The sequence below is a fragment of the Ovis aries genome, chromosome 9, assembly GCF_016772045.2.
Source record: "Ovis aries strain OAR_USU_Benz2616 breed Rambouillet chromosome 9, ARS-UI_Ramb_v3.0, whole genome shotgun sequence".
Lineage (NCBI taxonomy): Eukaryota > Metazoa > Chordata > Mammalia > Artiodactyla > Bovidae > Ovis > Ovis aries.
In genome coordinates, this window is record NC_056062.1 from 45,023,295 (window position 1) to 45,046,448 (window position 23,154).

The following is a 23,154-nucleotide window of genomic DNA, read 5'->3' on the forward strand; positions in this document are numbered from 1 at the left end:
TATAATTTCCATGTATATATAATTTCCATATATATATATAATTTCCATATATATATATATATATATATATATATATATATATATATATAATTCCCCCTGACAAGTGTCCTGAGTTACTTATTTTAGAGTCAAGGAATTCTTCCCAAGTTAACGTTAGTTGGGTTGGTTCACTGTTAATAGAGGAGCAGAAAGGGCTGGTAGGGGCGTTATCCTATGACCCCATGGACTGTAGCCTACCAGGCTCCTCCGTCCATGGGATACTCCAGGCAAGGGTACTGGAGTGGGTTGTCGTTTCCTTCTCCAGGGGATCTTCCCAACTCAGGGATCAAACCCGGGTCTCCCTCATTGCAGACAGACGCTTTAGTTCTGTTCTCTCTGGTATTACTTGAAACACTAGTAGAACAATACAAATGAAATTATTCCACAAAACAGAAATAGACATAGAAAATAAGCTTATGGTTACCAAAAGGGGAAGGGGTAGGAGGGATAAATTAGGAATTTGGGATTAACAGTCACATATTGCTACATATAAAATAGATAAACAAGGACCTACTGCATAGCACAAGGAACTATATTCAATATCTTGTAATAACTTCTAGTGGAAAAGAATCTGAAATATAAATATAATATATGTGTATGTATAACTGAATCACTTTGCTATATACCTGAATAATTGTAAATCAATTATGCATGCACGTTCAGTAGCTTAAATCCTGTCTGATTCTTTGCGACCCCATAGACAATACCCTGCCCAGGCTACTCTGTCCATGGGATTCTCTAGGCAAGGATACTGGAGTGGGTTGTCATGCCCTCCTCCAGGGGATCTTCCCGACCCAGGGATTGAACCCACGTGTCTTATGTCTCCTGCATTGGCAGGAGGTCTTTACCACTGGCGCCACCAGGGAAGCCCAAGTCAATTACACTTCAATAAAAAACAAACTGAAAGCAAAAACATGGTAAAAGTAAGAGAACTGTGGCTGTTGTAGTGTTCATAGCTGAAATGCTGGCTAACAGTTATTTGGTCCTAATTATGCACTAGCGCCGTGCCAAGTGCCTGCGAAAATGACCTGTGAATTCTCATCTCCCTGGAAGATAGATATTATTATTACTCTGATTTATTGAGTGAGACTTAGAAACTGAGACTTAGAGTCCTTGGCTTCATAAATGCTAACCTTAGGGCTGAATTCTACCCCTGGGAGACATCTGTATAGGTGTGTGGGTGGCTGTTTGTCAGTGGGATAGGAGGGTAAATTTTTCAGGGTTTCAAAGCAGCTGGCTATAAATGTTGTTACTGTCATTTAGTTGCTAAGTCAAGTCCCCCCTCTTTTGTAACCCCATGTACTAGAGCCTACCAGCCTCCTCTGTCCGTGGATTTCCAGGATAAGAATACTGAAGTGGGTTGCCATTTCCTTCTCTTGTGGATCTTCCCTACCCAGGGATCTTTACCACTGAGCCACCTAGAAAGCATTGGGTGTTTCTTAATCTTATTTACTTTATTTAGCTGATTTCCCCTTAAAATGTGGTATATCCCTGACTATTCCGGAGACATCAATCACCCCAAACAATACAAGGAACACAAGATCATGATAAATAAGTGGTACTGAGAATGTCTAAGCCAAGAAGCGTTTATTGCCAAAAAAAGGTCACCGTATTAAAAATGATTTAATAGTTTAAAATAAAGGAATTAGAGGTTTTTTTAGTCTTTGAAAAAACCAGCTGTAGACATGGTTTGCAGAGTCTAGAAAATATCACTTCAGAGAATTAGCGTCTTAACTTGATTGTGAATTCTTTGGAAAACTAGGTGTTAAGTAAATAGGCACCAGTTTTCTCAGTTTTTTTTATTTAAGGCTTTTAGAGCTCTCTTATCTTGGTTCATTTTCAGTCAAATACTTTAAGATCAAATGCTATTTTAAAACTTAGAACTCTGAAATGATGAGTATTAAAAAATTTATCAGCGGGAGAAGGTGAGGGTGGGGTGGTTTGAGAGAATAGCGTTGAAACATGTACATTACCATTTGTAAAATAGACGACCAGTGCAAGTTGCATGCGTGAAGCAGGGCGCCAAAGCCCCTGCTCTGCAACAATGCAGAGGAAGGGGGTGGGGAGGGAGGAGGGAAGGGGTTCCGGACAGGGAGGAACACATGTATACCTGAGGCCAATTCATGATGAAGTATGGCAAAAATCGCCACAATATTTTAAAGTAATTACTCTCCAATTAAAATAAAGAAATTAATTAAAAAATAAAATTTAAAAAAGAAGTTAACTGTAACTAATCAAAAATATTTATTGAATTTCCTTAATTTAAAAATTAAAAATTCAAGTGCATGAGTAAGCATATTATGAATATATAATTATAGATTTACTGGAAACATACAGCAACAACAAACTTTAATTACAAACTACTAAAAGTCATGTATTATTTATGTGGATCTTATGGCAAAGATACTAACATTGTGTGATATTTTTTGAAGTAAATGTGCAGACATTTATTCTGCTAAAAACCAAAAAATATCAGATCCAAAAGGGCTGTAGCAAAGCCTCAAGATCATCGACTGGAAACTGAAATGGCTATGGAGATTTCTAAGTCACAGACGTGAGTGAAATGGATTTTTGTGTAAAAAGGTAACAACATTGGGTTCCCAGGGGTACTAGTGGTAAAGAAACCGCCTGCCAATGCAGGAGTTGTAAGAGATTGAGTTCAAACCATGGGTCAGAAAGATCCCCTGGAGGAGGGCAAGGTGACTCACTATAGGGCCTGGAGAATCCCATTTTCAGAGGAACCTGGTGGGCTACAGTCCACGGGGTCACAAAGAGCCGGACAGGACTGAAGGGACTTAGCACACACAGCAGGGATAGAAAGAGTAGTGGTGACTGAAGCAAATGAAACTTGTGGCTGCCTTTGTTCCAGCCCATTGCAACCATTCAGGAATGTGAACCCTATGTTGATTTTTCCTTTGTGTTTGAAGAGAGACTGTAGTTACTTTTATGTGAATGCTCTTATTTTTTTTAAATGTTATCGGTTGAATCAATGTTTTAGTCACTCTGTGCTGTGTTTAAAATACCTCTACTATAAGAAGATATCTCTGTTGCTCTCAGCCTTTGCTGTAGACCAACTCCTTTTCTTAGGTCAGTGGAAGTTAAATATTCAAGAAAGATACCTTCAGTATACCTACTTTTACAGACTGAGCTGTGAAATGAGATGATTGGAATGAAAATTGAAAAAAAGATAAGAAAAAGTTAAACAGTAACTTAAAAGACACTTGAGAAAAGATTGCATTTTAGTTTTTACTCTAACTACCTCAACAAATTTCCAAAATTTTCACTTTTAAATAATTTTATGTATGACTGTAGTTGTGTTGAGAACAGTTCTCATTTCTTTTTCATCTGCTGTCCTTTTGACTTTCCAGCCACTTAGCTACTAAACATCTCTAAAAATCATGTGTCTTGTGTGTAGTTAGTGCACTGATCACCTGCTGACAAAGATAAATTCTTCCTCTGAAAACTCCTGAGGATCACAGTTCATCATGCTGCCTTTTGGGGTGCTGAAGGCAAATAGAAGACACCAAATAATGTTTTAATTATACTTAAATCCTGGGAAAGTTTCAGCCAAAGCAGTTTAAAAGATCTAGAGAATATGATGAAAAATTAGCTTTCCTTAGGCTCTCAGATAATGGTGATGTTCACTTTGAATTCATAGTTGTTCTGAAAAAGAGTAAAACATTGTTTGATTGGGAAATTGAGCAGGTTTTAAGAGGTCCTCAGTATCTTGCTGCTGCTGCTAAGTCGCTTCAGTAGTGTCTGACTCTGTGTGACCCCATAGATGGCAGCCCACCAGGCTCCCCCGCCCCTAGGACTCTCCAGGCAAGAACACTGGAGTGGGTTGCCATTTCCTTCTCCAATGCATGAAAGTGAAAAGTCAAAGTGAAGTCGCTCAGTCGTGTCCGACTCTTCGCGACCCCATGGACTGCAGCCTACCAGGCTCCTCTGTCCATGGGATTTTCCAGGCAAGAGCACTGGAGTGGGGTGCCATTGCCTTCTATGACACAACAAATCCTTTTGTGTCTGAATCATAAGAAAACAACATTCAAAAGGCTTTCACTAGGAGTCATGATACACTATTTAGGTACCATTGTTATTTCTTTAGGCATTTGAGTAAATCCAGGTGTGACATATAAAACATATATATATATATATATATTTGATGGTTTGTAGAGTGCTAGGTTCCCCCGAGCCTGGGGGGCTGTCATCTCTGGGGTTGCACAGAATTGGACAGGACTGAGGCAACTTAGCAGCAGCAGCAGCAGAGTGCTAGGTGGGCTTCCCAGGTGGTGCTAGTGGTAAAGTATCTGCCTGCTAAGGCAAGAATACACAGAAGAACTGTACAAAAAAGATCTTCACAACCCGGATAATTACGATGGTGTGATCACTCACCTACAGCCAGACATCCTGGAATGTGAAGTCAAGTGGGCCTTAGAAAGCATCACTACGAACAAAGCTAGTGGAGGTGATGGAATTCCAGTTGACCTATTTCAAATCCTGAAAGATGATGCTGTGAAAGTGCTGCACTCAATATGCCAACAAATTTGGACAACTCAGCAGTGGTCACAGGACTGGAAAAGGTCAGTTTTCATTCCAATCCCAAAGAAAGGCAATGCCAAAGAATGCTCAAACTACTGCACAATTGCATTCATCTCACATGCTAGTAAAGTAATGCTCAAAATTCTCCAAGCCAGGCTTTAGCAATACGTGAACCATGAACTTCCCGATGTTCAAGCTGATTTTAGAAAAGGCCGAGGAACCAGAGATCAAATTGCCAACATCTGCTGGATCATGGAAAAAGCAAGAGAGTTCCAGAAAAACATCTATTTCTGTTTTATTGAATATGCCAAAGCCTTTGACTCTGTACATCACAATAAACTGTGGAAAATTCTTCAAGAAATGGGAATACAGACCACCTGACCTGCTTCTTGAGAAACCAATATGCAGGTCAGGAAGCAGCAGTTAGAACTGGACATGGAACAACAGACTGGCTCCAAATAGGAAAAGCAGTACGGCAAGGCTGTATATTGTCACCCTGCTTATTTAACTTCTATGCAGAGTACATCATAAGAAACGCTGTACTGAAAGAAACACAAGCTGGAATCAAGATTGCCGGGAGAAATATCAATAACCTCAGATATGCAGATGATACCACCCTTATGGCAGAAAGTGAAGAGGAACTAAAAATCTTCTTGATGAAAGTGAAAGAGGAGAGCAAAAAAGTTGGCTTAAAGCTCAACATTCAGAAAAGGAAGATCATGGCATCTGGTCCTATCACTTCATGGGAAATAGATGGGGAAACAGTGGAAACAGTGTCAGACTTTATTTTGGGGGCTCCAAAATCACAGCAGATGGTGATTGCAGCCATGAAATTAAAAGACGCTTACTGCTTGGAAGAAAAGTTATGACCAACCTAGACAGCATATTGAAAAGCAGAGACATTACTTTGCCGACTAAGGTCCATCTAGTCAAGGCTATGGTTTTCCAATAGTCATGTATGGATGTGAGAGTTGGACTGTGAAGAAGGCTGAGCAACAAAGAATTGATGCTTTTGAACTGTAGTGTTGGAGAAGACTCTGGAGAGTCCCTTGGACTGCAAGGAGATCCAACCAGTCCATTCTGAAGGAGATCAGCCCTGGGATTTCTTTGGAAGGAATGATGCTAAAGCTGAAACTCCAGTACTTTGGCCACCTCATGTGAAGAGTTGACTCATTGGAAAAGACTTTGATGCTGGGAGAAATTGGGGGCAGGAGGAGAAGGGGACGACAGAGGATGAGATGGCTGGATAGCATCACTGACTCAATGGATGTGAATCTGAGTGAATTCAGGGAATTGGTGATGGACAGGGAGGCTTGGCGTGCTGCGATTCATGGGGTCGCAAAGAGTTGGACACGACTGAGCGACTGAACTGAACTGAATGCAGGAGACTCAAGAGATGCTGGTTCAATCCCTGGGTCAGGAAGATTCCCTGGAGGAGGGCATGGCAACCCACTCCAGTATTCTTGCTTGGAGAATGCCATTGACAGAGAAGTCTGCTGGGCTACAGTCCATGGGATTGCAAAGAGTCAGACACAATTGAGTGACTTAGCATACACAATGGCTGTACCATTTTGCATTCCCACCAGCACTGAATGAGAATTCCTGATTGCTCCACATTCTCACCAGCCTTTGATGTTGTCAGTATTTTGGATTTTGCCCTTCCTAATTAGCGTGTAGAGGTATCTTGTTTTGATTTTCAGTTGCCAAATAACATAAGATTCGATCAACTTTTCATATCCTTATCTGTCACCTACATATCTGCTTTAATGAGGTGTCTGTTCAGTACTTTTGCCCATTTTAAATAGGCTATTCATTTTTTGTCGAGTCTTAAGAGTTCTTTGTATATGTTGAGTAGCAGTCTTTTATCATAAAATGGTAAGAAGAGACATCCTTTGTTGTTCCTGATCTCAGTGGGAAAGCTTCTTGTTCCTTCTTTTACAATTTAATCTTCTCTATCTATTGTAGTGCCTTCCTGCTCAGTCCTGTCTAACTCTTTGAGGCCCCTTGGACTGTAGCCCACCTGGCAGCTCTGTCCTTTGAGTTTTCCAGGCAAGAATACTGAATTTCCTTCTCCAGGAGATCTTCCCAACTCAGGGATTAAACCCAAGTCTCTTTTGTCTCCTGCATTGGCAGGAGGATTCTTTACCACTGAGCCACCTGGGAAGCCCCTTTATTGTGGTATAGTTGGCTTAAAATATTACATTAGTTTCAGGTGTACAACATAATGATTCAGAATTTTTATATATTACACACCATCCAAAGTTATCATAAGAAATTGATTATCCCCATGCTGTACATTATGTCCCTGTGACTTATTTAGTTCCTTTTAATCCTCTTCACCTGTCTTGACTTTTCCCCACTCCCCTCCCCTCTGTATCTGTGAGTCCTTTTCTGTTTTATTTGCTTGCTTTTAGAGAAAGCTTCTAGTTTCTCACCATTATGTATAATACTGGCTGTAAGTGTTTAAATACAAACTGTGGAAAATACTTCAAGAGGTGGGAAAACCAGACCACCTTACCTGCCTCCTGAGAAATCTGTATGCAGGTCAGGAAGCAACAAGTTAGAACTGGACATGGAACAGCAGACTGGTTCCAAATAGGAAAAGAAGTATGTCAAGGCTGTATATTGTCATCCTGCTTATTTAACTGCTATGCAGAGTACATCATGCAAAATGCCAGGCTGAATGAAGCACAAGCTGGAATCAAGATTGCTGGGAGAAATATCAATAACCTCAGATATGCAGATGACACCACCCTTATGGCAGAAAGCAAAGAATAACTAAAGAGCCTTTTGATGAAAGGGAAAGAGGAGAGTGAAAAAGTTTGCTTGAAACTCAACTTTCAGAAAACTAAGATCATGGGATCCGGTCCCATCTGTTCAGTTCAGTCGCTCAGTCGTGTCCAACTCTTTGCGACCCCATGAGCTGCAGCATGCCAGGCCTCTCTGTCCAATACCAACTCCCAGAGCCTACCCGAACTCATGTCCATTGAGTTGATGATGCCATCCAACCATCTCATCCTTTGTCGGCCCCTTCTCCTCCTGCCTTCAATCTTTCCCAGCATCAGGGTCTTTTGAAATGAGTCAGCTCTTCGCACCAGGTGGCCAAAGTATTGGAGTTTCAGCTTCAACATCAGGCCTTCCAATGAACACCCAGGTCTGATCTCCTTTAGGATGGACTGGTTGGATTTCCTTGCAGTCCAAGGGACTCTCAAGAGTCTTCTCCAACACCACAGTTCAAAAGCATCACTTCTTCTGCACTCAGCTTTCTTTATAGTCCAACTCTCACATCCATACATGGCAAATAGATGGGGAAACAGTGGAAACAGTGGCTGACTTAATTTTTTTGAGCTCCCAATCACCACAGATGGTGATTGCAGGCATGAAATTAAAAGATGCTTACTCCCTGGAAGAAAAGCTATGACCAACCTAGACAGCATATTAAAAAGCAGAGACATTACTTTGCCAACAAAGATCTGTCTAGTCAAAGCTATGGTTTTTCCAGTAGTCATGTATGGATATGAGAGTTGGACTGTGAAGAAAGCTGAGCGCCGAAGAATGGATGCTTTTGAACTGTGGTGTTGAAGAAGACTCTTGAGAGTCCCTTGGACTGCAAGGAGATGCAACCAGTCCATTCTAAAGGAGCTCAGTCCTAGGTGGTCTTTGGAAGGAATGATGCTAAAGCTGAAACTCCAATACTTTGGCCACCTGATGCGAAGAACTGACTAATTGGAAAAGACCCTGATGCTGGGAAGGATTGAAGGTGGGAGGAGAAGAGGACGACAGAGGATCAGATGGTTGGATGACATCGTCAACTCGATGGACACAAGTTTGAGCAAGCTGTGGGAGTTGGTGATAGATGGGGAGGCCTGATGTGCTTCAGTCCATGGGGTTGCAGAGTCAGACATAACTGATCAACTGAACTGAACTGAAGATTTTGAAAGACTTGAGAATGTTGAGGACATTCTCCTTTATTCTTAGTTTGCCAAGAGCATTTTTCGTAAATGGCTGTTAGATTTTGTCAGCCGCATCTTATGCATCTATTGATAGGATTATGCGTTTTTTCTTCTTATACTATTGATGGCTTACATTAATTGATTTTCGAATGTTGAACCAACTTTGCATACCTGGAATACTCCCATTTTCCAATGGTTTATAGTTTTTGCTTATACACTTCAGATTTTATTTGTTAAAATTTTGTTTAGGATTGTTGCATCTAGTTTATAAGTGATATTGGTGTCATTTTCCTGTGAGATCTTTGTCTGATCTTGATATTAGGGATGCTGACCTCACAGTACAAGTTAGGAGGTATTTCCTCTACTTCCGTCTTCTGAGAGAGACTCGGAAGAATTGATGTAATTCCTCCTTTAACTGTTTGATAGAATTCACCAGTGAACTTGTCCGGTCTGGTGCTTTGTATTTTAGAAGGTTTATAAGTATTGATTCAGTTCCTTTTATAGATAAAGTCCTATTCAAATTGTATTTCTTTTTGTGTGAATTCTGGCAGGTCATGACTGTTAAGGAATTGATCCATTTCATTTAAGTTATTGTTTGTGGTAGTAACATTATTCATAATATTCCTTTATTATCTTTTTAATGTCCATGCAATCTCTGTTGATGTCCCATTTTTCATTTTTTATTAGCTTTATTTATTTTTGCAAAGAACCAGCTTCTGGTTTTGTTGAATTTTGGTGTTGATTTTATGTTTTAAATTTTGCTGATTTCTTCTCTAATGTTTATTATATTTTTTCCTCCTTTTGCTGACTTTGGATTATTTGCTCTTCTTTCCTAAGTGAAAGCTTAGATTATTGATTAAAATGTTTTCTAATGTATGCTTTCAATGCTATAAACTTATCTCTGAGTTCTTCTTTTGCTGCTTCTTACAAATTTTGATGAGTTGTATTTTCATTTTCTTCAAAATATTTTATATCTCTTGAGATTTCTTACTTGACCCATGTGTTATCTAGAAGTGTGTTGTTTAATATCCATGCGTTTTGGGCTTTTCTAACTAACTATTCTTGATTTTTAGTTTAATTAGTTCCATTGTGGTCAGATATTGTATGATATCTATGTTTTTAGATGTGTTACAGTGTGTTTTATTGCCCAGAATATGATCTATTTTGGCTAGTTTTCCATGTGAGCTTGAGAAGAATGTACTTTCTGCTGTTGTTCAGTTCAGTTCAGTTTCAGTTCAGTCGCTCAGTCATGTCTGACTCTTTGCAACCCCATAGACTGCAGCACACCAGGCTTCCCTGTTCATCACTAACTCCCAGAGCTTGCTCAAACTCATGTCCATTGAATCGGTGATGCCATCCAGCCGTCTCCTCTGTTGTCCCCTTCTCCTCCTGCCTTCAATCTTTCCCAGCATCAGGGTCTTTTCCAGTGGGTCAGCTCTTAGCATCAGGTGGCCAAAGTACTGGAGTTTCAGCTTCAGCCTCAGTCCTTCCAATGAACATTCAGGACTGATTTCCTTTAGGATTGAATGGTTGGATCTTCTTGCAGTCCAAGGGACTCTCAAGAGTCTTCTCCAGCACCACAGTTTGAAAGCATCAGTTCTTCGGTGCTCAGCCTTCTTTATGGTCCAACTCTCACATCTGTACATGACTACTGGAAAAAACCACAGCTTTGACTATATGGACCTTTGTTGGCAAAGTAATGTCTCTTCTTTTTAATATGCTCTCTAGGTTGGTCATAGCTGTTGCTGGATATAGTTATTTTATATCCAGCCAATTGATAATGCTGTCGAGTTCAGTTATATACTTACTGATTTTCTGCCTACTAGATATTTCCACTTCTGATTAAAAGTTAAGTCTCCAACAATGACTGTGGACTCATTTATTTTTTGTGGCAGTTCTATCATTTTTTGTCTCATGTATTTAGATGCTCTTGTTAGATACATACAGGTTAAGCATTGTTATGTCTTCTTGGAGAATTGACATCTTTATAATTATCTTTGAGAACTCTTCTTGCTTTTGAGGTCTGCTCTGTCAGAAAATAATATGGCTTCTCCCACTTTATTTTGGTTAATGTTAGCATGGTATATCTTTTACCATCCCTTGGCTCTCAATCTATGTGTGTTTTTATATTTATCATGGGTTTCTTTTTGATAACATATAGTTGGATCTTGTTTTTTGATCCATACAATAAAATGTGTTAATTGGAAGATATATATCGCTTGGTGAATTGCTATTAAAAAATCTACAATATCAAGCATGGATAAAAGGTCCCTTCATATTGCAGGATAGATCAATGGGTTTTAACATAGCAGAGTATAAGTTCACTGATATGATGTCATATTCCACATCATGACTACCTTTAAGAAACTATCACTTACTGAATTTTGATGTTGTTTTAAAGAAGAATATTCACAATGCAGTGAAAATATTCTAGAAATGAACATATTTCTTCCTTTTCCAACTCTGATTGAAAATGTTTCCAGGGATTCCCTGGTAAAGAATCCACCTACCAATGCAGGAGACATGGGTTCCATCCCTGATCTGGGAGGATCCCACATGTTGTGGAGCTGCTAAGCCCGTGTGCCACAACTACTGAGCCTGATTCCTAGAGCCTGGGAACTGAAACTTCTGAGCCCACATGCCGCAACTGCTGAAGCCCGAGTTCCCTAGAGCCCATGTTGTGCAACAAGAGAACCCACTTCAATAAGAAGCCCATACACTGCAACTAGAGAGTAGCCCCCTCTCGTGGAAACTAGAGAAAAACCGGCACAGCAACAAAGACTCAGCCCAGCCAAAAATAAAAATAAATGAATAAATTTTAAAAATAAAATGTTTCCAAACAACGTATCACAACACATTGAAGCATATGAGAATCCAGTTGTCTTCTGTTAAGCCAGACATTAAAGAAATTTGCATGCCTATGAAACAGTACCATACTTCTCACTGAAATTTGTTAGGAAAAGATAGCTGTTTTTCTTAAAAGTATGTTAGATATGTTAACATATAATTGGTTTATAATTGTTAATTTAAAATAAATTTATACATGATTTTCTGGATAACAAATATTGAAATTTTTCTTAGTTTTAGTTTCTAACATATTAAATATTGATAGATATGTTACACAAATAAAAGCTCTTGGCAGTTTTCATTTTTAAGAATGTATAGGAGTCCAGAGGCTAAACTGTTTAAGAATCGCTGCTGAGAACAATGCCTGGCATGCAAATTAAATATAATATTGTAGCATTTTGTCTAGTAGTTAATAGTTATAATGCATGCATAATATGTATTTAAATTTACAGATATTAGCACCACAATATGCATGTCTGTTACTTTTTTCCATGGTAAAGGAAGGAGTCCTACTTCAAAATTGGAATCAGTGGGTCTTCAGGCAAAAATGAGATCCAGTGGAGTGGAAAATTTATGAAGGGTTCACCAAAGCATATTAAGGGAACATAAAATGTAACTTGGATGAATTGAACTCGTATTTTCTAGCTTAAAAAATATATACACTTCTTTGGTTCAAATCCACCTCCTTTTCTCAGCAAAACTTTAAATACTTTTAAACCTCTGTGTTTAAAAGCAGAGACATTACTTTGCCAACAAAGGTCCGTCTAGTCAAGGCTATGGTTTTTCCAGTGGTCATGTATGGATGTGAGAATTGGACTGTGAAGAAAGCTGAACACTGAAGAATTGATGCTTTTGAACTGTGGTGTTGGAGAAGACTCTTGAGAGTCCCTTGGACTGCAAGGATATCCAGCCAGTCGTCCATTCTGAAGGAGATCAGCCCTGGGATTTCTTTGGAAGGAATGATGCTAAAGCTGAAACTCCATACTTTGGCCACCTCATGTGAAGAGTTGACCATTGGAAAAGACTGATGCTGAGGGGGGTTGGGGGCAGGAGGAGAAGGGGACGACAGAGGATGAGATGGCTGGATGGCATCACTGACTCAATGGATGTGAGTTTGAGTGAACTCTGGGAGTTGGTGATGGACAGGGAGGCCCGGTGTGCTGCAATTCATGGGGTTGCAAAGAGTCGGACACGACTGAGCGCCTGAACTGAACTGAACGGAAGTGAAACCTCTGTGGCTACCAACTCCATTTTCTTATTCTCCATTTCTCCTGTACCCATTCCTTTGGTTGCGCCATGGTCAAGATCACCAGGGGCTCACCTTGTGTTGTCAAGTCACACATCTGTTTGTGCTTACCAGACTTCTCTGCACTGGTGAAGCAATTGCCCACTTCTTTCCTGAAACCCTCTCTCTGTTGGCTTTTGCGACACCACACTCTTCTGATTTTGCTCCTGCTTTCCTGTCTTCTGTGGTTTCTCTTCTTTCACTTGACTTCTAAATGTTAGAATGCTCTCAAGGTTCTGTCCTGGGGCCTTTTTCCTTCTCTTCCTACATATTTTCTCCAATGAACAGGAGCCAGCTGTCTCTTCTCTCTTCCTTGAGTTATAAGACTGTCTTTGTCCCTGAGTTACATCTTTCTGCCAGTAGCACTCAACTTTTAAACTTCAGCTTCAATCTCCCTTTAGAAAAAAGATCAGTACAGCTGACTCCCTACTTGAGATCTCTACATAGTTGTCCAGTAGGCATCTCAAACTCAACATGGCTAGAACAAACTCTGATTCTCCAACTCCAACAACTGCTCCCCCTTCTGACTTCTTTGTTCCAATCAAATGGTGCCACAGTCAACCAGGAGTTCACAGCAAACTCCAATGGCAAGCCTTTTTATTTTCTTAAAAAAAATTTTTTTTTTACTTGGCTGTGTCGGATCTTAGTTGCAGCATGTGGAATCTAGTTTCCTGATCAGTGATCGAACCTGGGCCCCTGCATTGGGAGCATGGCGTCTTAGTCACTGGACCACCACAGAAGTGCCAAGCCCCTTCCATTTATTTAGAACTTTGTCTTTCTCTCAGGAAGACAAAACAAAACACTATCTTCCAAAGAATTTTGATGTTGTTATCTTAAGTTAAAGAGGTAAAGGAAAATATTTGGTCTTATTTTTTCCACCTATTTTCATGAAATGAGAATACATTTTCCCTGCAGTAGCGCAGCTGCTCTTAAAGCTTTCCCTTTTCACCTTCATATGTAAAATTTATACATCTCTATTCATATTGAATAGCCACATTTTCAAGGTGATGGGTTAATACTAAGATCATTCTGAATGCAGAATATTTATAGGAGTAATAAGGTTTAATGATTATATGATATGAAACTCAAATTGGCATCAGGTATCTGGAATTAAAAGTGTGAACTGTTAAAATCTGTGTGACTTCAGAGTGTGATTTGTGTGTGCGTTACTGATGAAAAGAGGGAGAAAGACAAAAAAGGGAAAGATTATAATTTAGTACACTGAAATGATAAGATAAGCAAATGCATTCTGAGATAAAACTCGTCATGGACTTCACTTTTGAGCTGGTAGTGGCTCAGATGGACAGACAGGGATGAAGCTGGCATCTCCCTATTATATCTGAATGACTTTTCTTCCTTCTTTGGATGATGTGGTAGCAAATTTGTGACTTCTTTAGCTTTCTTTAACTAATGTATGGCATTTAATATATTTTACCAAACTCTTGTTGAGAGGAAAACAATGTGAAGCAAATTGAAGAGAAGATCAGGCATTCTGAAACTCTTCAAGTCTTATACACAATGAAAAGTTTGAGGACCACTGGCATTAAAGCCATTTTCTGGTCCTTATTTTCCTTATATTTGTATCAGATTGAAGATGATCTAATTCCAATGAGATTCTGAGTCGCTGAGAATGAATGAATACAGAGATAAAACAACATACTAAATCTCATGTGTTTTTGTGACTAGAATATTAATGCTGCCTTGATTGACAGGAAAATGATGAAATACCCCAATTACCAAAGTTTGAAAGGACTCTGTAGATTCTGGTTATTAAAGTTTGATTCTGAAAACACATCATTTATCTTCAGAAAGGAAGACTTACACATTTTGTAGAAAATGTCATTTTTCATGATTTTGCCCTCTCAAGCAAGCATCTAAATTCTGCCTTCACTGCTATATAAGATGAGGCTCTTGGGAAACATAAATGCTTGGTTAGAAATGCTAAGAAGTTCCAGGTTTTGTTTCACATGCAGTTAAACAAAAAGTTCCGTATTGTCACGGAGGATAAGGAGATAAAAAGTCAGATAAAGATAGAGTTTACTTTATTAGGTTGTATGTTTTCTTTTGCCTCATAGTTTGACTCATTTGCACTATTCCTTTCTTTAATTTGCTGGTTTCAGAATGTGACTGAGTTTAGTTTATGATGATAAGATTTATAAATGTAGAGGTGAAGTTTAAGTTTTGCTTGCATGAGAGGTTCTGTTTCCTATGTGGTCAATATGAAATGTAAACTCGGTGGTCAGAGCATCATGCTGTTTTAAGAATAAATGGGAAGAGCTAAGGGGCATTTTTGATAAAGATATTGTTAAAAAAAAAACCCTAAAATTGAAAATTAGGTTCAGTTCAGTTCAGTCCCTCAGTCGTGTCCGACTCTTTGCAACCCCATAAATTGCAGAACGCCAGGCCTCCCTGTCCATCACCATCTCCCAGAGTTCACTCAGACCCATATCCATCGAGTCAGTGATGCCATCCAGCCATCTCATCCTCTGTCGTCCCCTTCTCCTCCTGCCCCCAACCCCCCTCAGCATCAGAGTCTTTTCCAATGAGTCAACTCTTCGCATGAGGTGGCCAAAGTACTGGGGTTTCAGCTTTAGCATCATTCCTTCCAAAGAAATCCCAGGGCTGATCTCCTTCAGAATGGACTGGTTGTACCTCCTTGCAGTCCAAGGGACTCTCAAGAGTCTTCTCCAACACCACAGTTCAGAAGCATCAATTCTTCAGTGTTCAGCTTTCTTCACAGTCCAACTCTCACATCCATACATGACCACTGGAAAAACCATAGCCTTGCCTAGACGGACCTTTGTTGGCAAAGTAATGTCACTGCTTTTGAATATGCTATCTAGGTTGGTCATAACTTTTCTTCCAAGGAGTAAGCATCTTTTAATTTCATGGCTGCAGTCACCATCTGCAATGATTTTGGAGCCCCCCAAAATAAAGTCTGACACTGTTTCCACTGTTTCCCCATCTATTTGCCATGAAGTGATGGGACCGGATGCCATGATCTTCATTTTCTGAATGTTGAGCTGTAAGCCAGCTTTTTCACTCTCCTCTTTCAACTTCATCAAGAGGCTCTTTAGTTCCTCTTCACTTTCTGCCATAAGGGTGGTGTCATCTGCATATCTGAGGTTATGGATATTTCTCCCGGCAATCTTGATTCCAGATTCTGCTTCTTCCATCCCAGCGTTTCTCATGATGTACTCTGCATATAAGTTAAATAAGGATTAACACTAATTAAAATGGGTATTAAAGCCAGAAAATTTGAAAATCTCTCTCCATTGCCAATTATACCTAACTTTAGATAGTATTTTAAAAGATTGTATTACAAATTTCTAATAAAAAAGTTAAGGTGACATCCAATACTTTCTTATTCATTTTATTTAATTCAGCTGAATTCTTACATTCAGATGAGGCTGTTAGTACTGATGTGGCTTTGAAGTTACGGAATCTGAAACGTGAACCCACTGAATCAGGAATCAAGATGGTGCTGAAGCTAAAGCTAGGAGTGAGATGCTGCAGTTCAGTTGTTTTGTTTCTTTTAGATAGTTTTGTTTTTCTCTTTACACAAGTTCTACAAAAGTTCTAACATGAACACAGCCAGATATTCTGGAAATAAGAAAGCATACACAGGTCACTTTCCTACCACCTGGAAGTAATCACTGTTTGCATTTTAGTGTGTGCCACATATTTTTCTTAGTATGAACGCACTCTGACATTATACATGGGTACACATGTATGTGATATGTATGCAAACATGCATATATATGTGAAAGTATGTATGTATGTGTACATCCAGTATGCTTAGTCATATTTTCACCAAACAATATTTTACAGATATCTGTTGTAGACAGACATATATATGTATATATACTTTTCATCTCATTCCACTTCTGATTACACTTTTTCTCAGTATTCTGTAGTTTGCATGTACCATAATATATTAAATGATCCCCTTAATGATGAGCTTTTAAGTTGTTTCCCCTGTTTTTAATTCTATAATCAATACATTGAAACCCCTTGTCTGAAAATTTTCTTAGGATAAATTCCAAGAGATAGAATTGCTGGGTTAAAGGAAATGCCCACTTAAAAATCTGAGATTTATACTAAGTTGTCCTCAGAAGTGTTGTGTCATTTTGTATTGTTATTAACAATGTCTTGAGGGTAATGATTTTGGAATATTATGAACAATCCTGTGTTTTGTTAATCTTTTAAATCTTTGTAAATATGGGATTCCCTGGTGGCTGAGACAGTCTTCAATGAGGGAGACTTGGGTTTGATCCCTGGGTTGGAAAGATCCCCTGGAGAACGGAATGGTAACCCACTCTGGTATTCTTGCCTGGAAAATTCCATAGACAGAGGAGCCTTGCACACTACAGACATTCTTACATTAATTTTCATTTGTTTGGTGGAGTATCTCCAGATTCCTTCCAGCTTCTGTGTGCCCTGACTTGGCAGGTAGTAGCTGGAGCTTTTAGGACAGATAAAGGAAGGAATGATCTTGCCTGGTCTCTAGGTAGTTAATGGACCTTGTTTTGAGGACCCAGACCAGATTTGCTGGATGGAAAGTCATTTTTTTTTCCTTCTAAACATTTTTAAGGCCCAGTATAAATAACTCTTTTTTGTTTTCTTTGTAAAAATAATAGCTTATTTCATCACGGGCTTAATGACCACCAGGAAGAGTCTAGATCTTTGAAATACTAATGAACTTATTTGCCTACCATAGGGCTTTAGAGAGCTCTGAACCCGATCCCAGAAATACAAAAACTCGGGGCAGTCAGGAGAGGATGGGAAATTCTTCCATTCCTTCTTAAAAGTCTCTTTTTCTTTCTCCCTTCCTTCCTCACTCCCTCAATCTCTCTCACTTGTAAAGGGATCCCTTTAGAATTTCTGGCCCTTTTGTTTATATTAAAAGTCCCCTTTTGGCTAAATTTTGATCCTTTGTGCTTCACAAGACTTAGATGTTTAGGCAACATTTAACTCTGAGTATTTTACTGCAGAACTTTAAGATCTTGGTAAATACATTTAATTCATATCCACATGATCACTTTTGGCCCTGTCCCAAACTATAAAGGAAATATAATCCCCAGGTAGGAGAAACAAACAATGCACAAGGTTTCTGTCTTTTATTGATACAACAAAACTATTACACTTGATAGTTACTGCATTCTTATAAAAAAAAATAATTGATTTGGATCAACACTCAGTTATTTGGTTAACCCCATGTTGTCTTCATAATATCTTTTCTTGTTTCCTGCAGGCGTTCTTGCACCGGATGAACCAGTGCGCAGCATCGAAGCTTGACAAAAATGTGACAGAAGAAACTGTGAAGGTGAGGAGGTGCAGCTGACCCTTGACCCCAGCACATGGTCCCCTCAGATAAAATGTCACCCGTGGGATGTTACCTCAGGGTTTGTCCACTTCTCTCCAGTTCCAGTATAAGCTGTTTTTTTTTTTTTAAGTCTTTATTAAATTTGTTACAATATCATTTCTGGTTTATGGTTTTTTTTTTTTTTTTTTTTTGCCACTAAGCATGTGAGATCTTAGCTCCCTGACCAGGAATCGAACCCTCACCACCTGCATTTAAAGAGCAAAGAGTTAACCACTGGAATGCCAGGGAGTTCAGTTCAGTCGCTCAGTCATGTCTGACTCTTTGCCACCCCATGGACTGCAGCACACCAGGCTTCCCTGTCCATCACCAACTCCCGGAGCTTACTGAAACTCATGTCCATCAAGTCGGTGAAGCCATCCAACCATTTTCATCCTCTGTCATCCCCTTCTCCTCTTGCCTTCAATCTCTCCCCACATCAGGGTCTTTTCTAATGAGTCAGTCTTCGCATCAGATGGCCAAAGTATTGGAGTTTCAGCTTCAGCATCAGTCCTTCCAATGAATATTCAGGACTGATTTCCTTTAGGATGGACTGGTTTGATCTCCTTGCAGTCCAAGGGACTCTCAAGAATCTTCTCCAGCAACCACAGTTCAAAAGCATCAATTCTTCGGTGCTCAACTTTCTTTATGGTCCAACTGTCACATCCATACATGACTACTGGAAAAACCATAGCTTTGACCAGATGGACCTTTGCTGGCAAAGTTTTGTCTCAATGAAACTATGAGCCATGCTGTGTAGGGCCACCCCACATGGACAGGTTATGGTGGAGAGTTCCGACAAAATGTGGTATACTGAAGAAGGGAATGGCAAACCATTTCAGTATCCTTGCCTTGAGAACCCCACGAACAGTACGAAAAGGCAAAAAGGTAGAAAAATGAAAGATAAACTCCTCAGGTTGTTAGGTGCCCAATATGCTACATATTGGGAGCAGCGGAGAAATAACTCCAGAAAGAATGAAGAGGTGGAGCCAAAGCAAAAACAGCACTGAGTTGTGTAAGTGACTGGTGATGGAAATAAAATACGATGCTGTAAAGAACAGTATTGCTTAGGAACCTGGAACATTAGGTCCATGAAACAATGTAAATTAGAAGTGGTCAAACAGGAGATGGCAAGAATGAACATCGACATTTTAGGAATCAGTGAACTAAAATGGACTGGAATGGGTGAATTTAACTCAAATGACCATTATATCTACTACTGTGGGCAAGAATCCCTTAGAAGAAATGGAGTAGCCCTCATAGTCAACAAGAGTCCAAAATGCAGTACTTGGATGTAGTCTCAAAAATGACAGAATGATCTCTGTTCATTTCTAAGGCAAACCATTCAGTATCATGGTAATCTAAGTCTATGCCTCAACCAGTAATGCTGAAGAAGCTAAAGTTGAGTGGTTCCATGAAGACCTACAAGACCTTCTAGCACTAACACCCCCAAAATATGTCCTTTTCATTATAGGGGACTGGAATACAAAAGTAGGAGGTCAAGATACCTAGAGTAAAAGGCAAATTTGGCCTTGGAGTACAAAATAAAGCACGGCAAAGGCTAATAGAGTTTTGCCAAGAGAACTCACTGTTTATAGCAAACACCTTCTTTCAACAACATACGAGAAGACTCTACCCATGGACATCACCAGATGGTCAACACCAGAATCAGATTGATTATATACTTTGTAGCCAAGGATGGAGAAGCTCTGATACAGTCAGCTAAAACAAGACTGGCAGTTGACTGTGGCTCAGATCATGAACTCCTTATTGCCAAATTCATACTTAAATTGAAGAAAATAGGGATAACCACTAGACTTTTCAGGTATGCCCTAAATCAAATCCCTAACGATTATACAGTGGAAGTGACAAATTGATTCAAGAGATTAGATCTGCGAGACAGAGTGCCTGAAGAACTCTGGACGGAGGTTCATGACATTGTATAGGAGGCAGTGATCAAGGCCATCCCCAAGAAAAAGAAATGCAAAAATGCAAAATGGTTGTTAGAGGAAGCCTTAGAAACAGCTGAGAAAAGAAGAGAAGCTAAAGGCAAAGGAGAAAAGGAAAGATATATCCATTTGAATTCAGAGTTCCAAAGAATAACAAGGAGAGGAATGCCAGGGAAGTATAAGCATAATGCCACAGAATAAGTTCTGTGCCAGGCACCTGTGTGGATGACAGCGAGAAAACAAGAAAATAGGATTTGGGAAAAGAAATGGAGGGTTATGAGGATGGTGTAGAAGATCGGAATTTTTTTTTTTTTTTTTTGCCAAGACCTTGGAAACGTTTGAAAGGAAGGAGAAAAATAACCTCAAGTCCCAAAACTTCCAAGTCTTTGAGGGGAAGGGAGTTGAACCGTGTGTGAGAGGATTACTGGAGGGGCCTGGAAGGCGGGATGTGGCTCATTGTGAATTCTAGGCTCTGACTCCTGAGGAGCAAATGATTTGGATGGTCCATTGGTGCAGAAAATGTCCGCACCATACCTTCAGCTCGCAAATGTATGAGCATTTCCTTTTAAACCATAGGGAAGGAAAATTGTGAAGAGTTTTGGGGAAAAAAGAGGGCAAAAGATAGTAAATGAGAATCATGCCATAGTTGTTACTACTCATTTATTTTTATTTATTTATTTTTTACTGCTCATTTAAACTGTACATGTAATTATTGATATCTATTTTGGATCCTAACTTGCTCTGTTATTTTACTGAAAATAAAAAGTCCCCATGAATTTTATAGGCATTTCTATTTCCCATTGAATTGAGTAATAACTTATCTGTTCTCCTTACCATGAAGTATTTTATTAATAGTTTGGGTGCTTTTAGTTGCAAGCAAAAGATTTCTGTTACTCACGGGAACATGACAATACTTTGATGCTCATAGCAATAACTTCTACGAGCAGAGAAGCCCTTCCTCTAAAGCCGGCCAGCAAGTCTGGTTTTCTACCTGCCGCCCACTGTCGTTTGTGGGATGGGACTGTCATGCTTGGATTCAGTCACTTGGGATTGTCCTGAGAACTTGGATCAGGTTTTCGGTGGTTTCCAGAATTGTGTGGGAGGGGAGCAGACGTCCAGACAGAATGGGTGCTCTGCCAGCCAGGTGGGTGGGAAAGGGCAGCTCTCCACCAGTGTTCTCAGTGTGGAGAGAAAATACTATATTCCCATAGGATTTTTTTTCCCAACTTGCCTCACTATTGCATTTACACATTTATTTACAGATGCTGTTCTCAAACATTGAGGATATACTTGCAGTACATAAAGAATTCTTAAAGGTCGTGGAAGAGTGCTTACATCCAGAACCTAACGCTCAGCAAGAAGTGGGAACCTGCTTTCTTCAGTTTGTAGGATCAATTTCTGTTTATTTTAAAAGCTTTCCCCCCTAGCATTTAAGGTTTCCCTTTTGGCAGAGTAGTATGTGGGAATTCAGCGTTAGAAGTAAAATCTGACACCAAAAAAAGTTTGGGGTCTTTTAAGGCCAGTGAAATCTTCCACTTAGAGCCAAGAAAAGGGGAGGGGGCCTCGCATCATCCATTTTATTCAGTGCAGAATAAACAGGCTTTTCTTTTTTCCCAACGAGTTAGTTTTTCGCATCCGCTGTAGCTTTGAATTCTAATGAATATTCAGGCTGTTCATAATGAATGGATTTTTATGTTACTCTCAAACATGGAGCATTTCTCTTGAGGCAGAAAATCCTCACTCTTATAATGGTGCGATGAGCCTTGTGTTAGTCAAAATGTTCTCTTGTTCATTGACTTCTGACAAACCCGGAGATGAACAGACCTGGTCCCTCAAGGTACACACATGCTTGCATCTGAATTTTTCTCAGAGGCTTGTACGGAGCAGTGCAGAAGAAGAGCAAGCCAGTCAGTACTCAGTTGTTTCAAATTAGATGTCATGCTTGTATGATCATTTTCATCTCTTTACACATGATAGCTGAAATTATTTATGCAGTCGATTTGCAAGGTAAGAAGCCACCTGTATAGTGAAAATTGTTTTCAGAACTAAAGGGCATTCATACTGACAAAAGAAAAGTATTGCCTCTATTTCTATCATTCTCCTGTTGCTAATTTTCAGAATACCCATTAGAATCCATTTATTTATCAAAATGCTATACGATTAGTGTTCTGTTTAAAAATCGTGTATGAGTATTTTGTCATTGAAATCCATTTTCATTTATTTTTAAATTTATAGATGGTCTTTTATAAAGTAATGATGTGTAGTTTCTAGATCTATATAGTGAGCAGACTCTGTACATGTAATTTTAAGTATCAGAAAATATTCTGTAAAAATAATTCTATGAAAGAGAGAGACTCCTTGAGCATAGGGAGATGACACTTTCCTTGGGTACAACTCTAAGTCACGTGTGTTTGTGTCCACTTAATCCAGACTGTTCCCCTTCATGAAAGAATGCAGATCTCCTGCCAGCTGGAGTGGTTGCTGGGTTACTGAGTCCTGGGTTGCACATGGGAATCTTGCTCCCTGACATCCATTTCCTCAGTAACACACTATGAATCTGTCAGCCACGAATTTAGCTGAACTCTTTCTGAAGTTTGTTTTCTTCTGGTTCATACCATCTCTTGAAATAAAGTCATTCAATCAATTTTCTGCTGGCTGTATAAAATAGCACTCAGTGTTTCTAAATGCGTGTCTTAGAAATTTCAGAGGACACACTTCTCTTCTACTCTTTGATCACTACCTTTTCTGTGTCTTCCTCTTTTATTTGGACCGCTTTGATAGATATTAATCATCGTCACTTGTAGAAACCTTATAGATGGAAGAGAGCTTAGAGATCAGGGTGGTGTGACATTTCTCCTTTTAGGAGAGTATTCTTTCTGTAGCACCTGTGAAGATTGTTCATCTTGCTTTTACTTGATCACTTTTAGTGGTAACTCTAATCGTTGGAAAAATCGCTATATTAATCCGGAATCTGCCTGTCACTGCCCATCATGGCCTTTGCAGTTTGCACCCAGTGGTCCTAGTTTTGTGTTTCGGAGCTACAAAGATTTGTAAATCCATTATAATAAATACGACAGCTATTTGAAAGTAGCTGCATTTCCTTACTTTTATATGCAAACAAGTCTCTCTGAGATGACCTTTCAGATGTAACATCTTCAAGGTTTGTCATTATCTTAGTTG

At 39.4% G+C, this 23,154-nt stretch overlaps 1 protein-coding gene across 1 annotated transcript in view; it reads left to right on the plus strand.

Annotated features, from left to right (window-relative positions):
- PREX2 (phosphatidylinositol-3,4,5-trisphosphate dependent Rac exchange factor 2) overlaps nt 1-23,154 on the plus strand; it is a 300,507-nt gene that overhangs the window by 57,817 nt on the left and 219,536 nt on the right. Inside the window, exons 2-3 of the mRNA XM_027973014.3 lie at nt 17,918-17,989; nt 21,237-21,359. Of these exons, the coding sequence (XP_027828815.2) occupies nt 17,918-17,989; nt 21,237-21,359 (195 nt within the window). The remainder of the gene's footprint in view (nt 1-17,917; nt 17,990-21,236; nt 21,360-23,154) is intronic.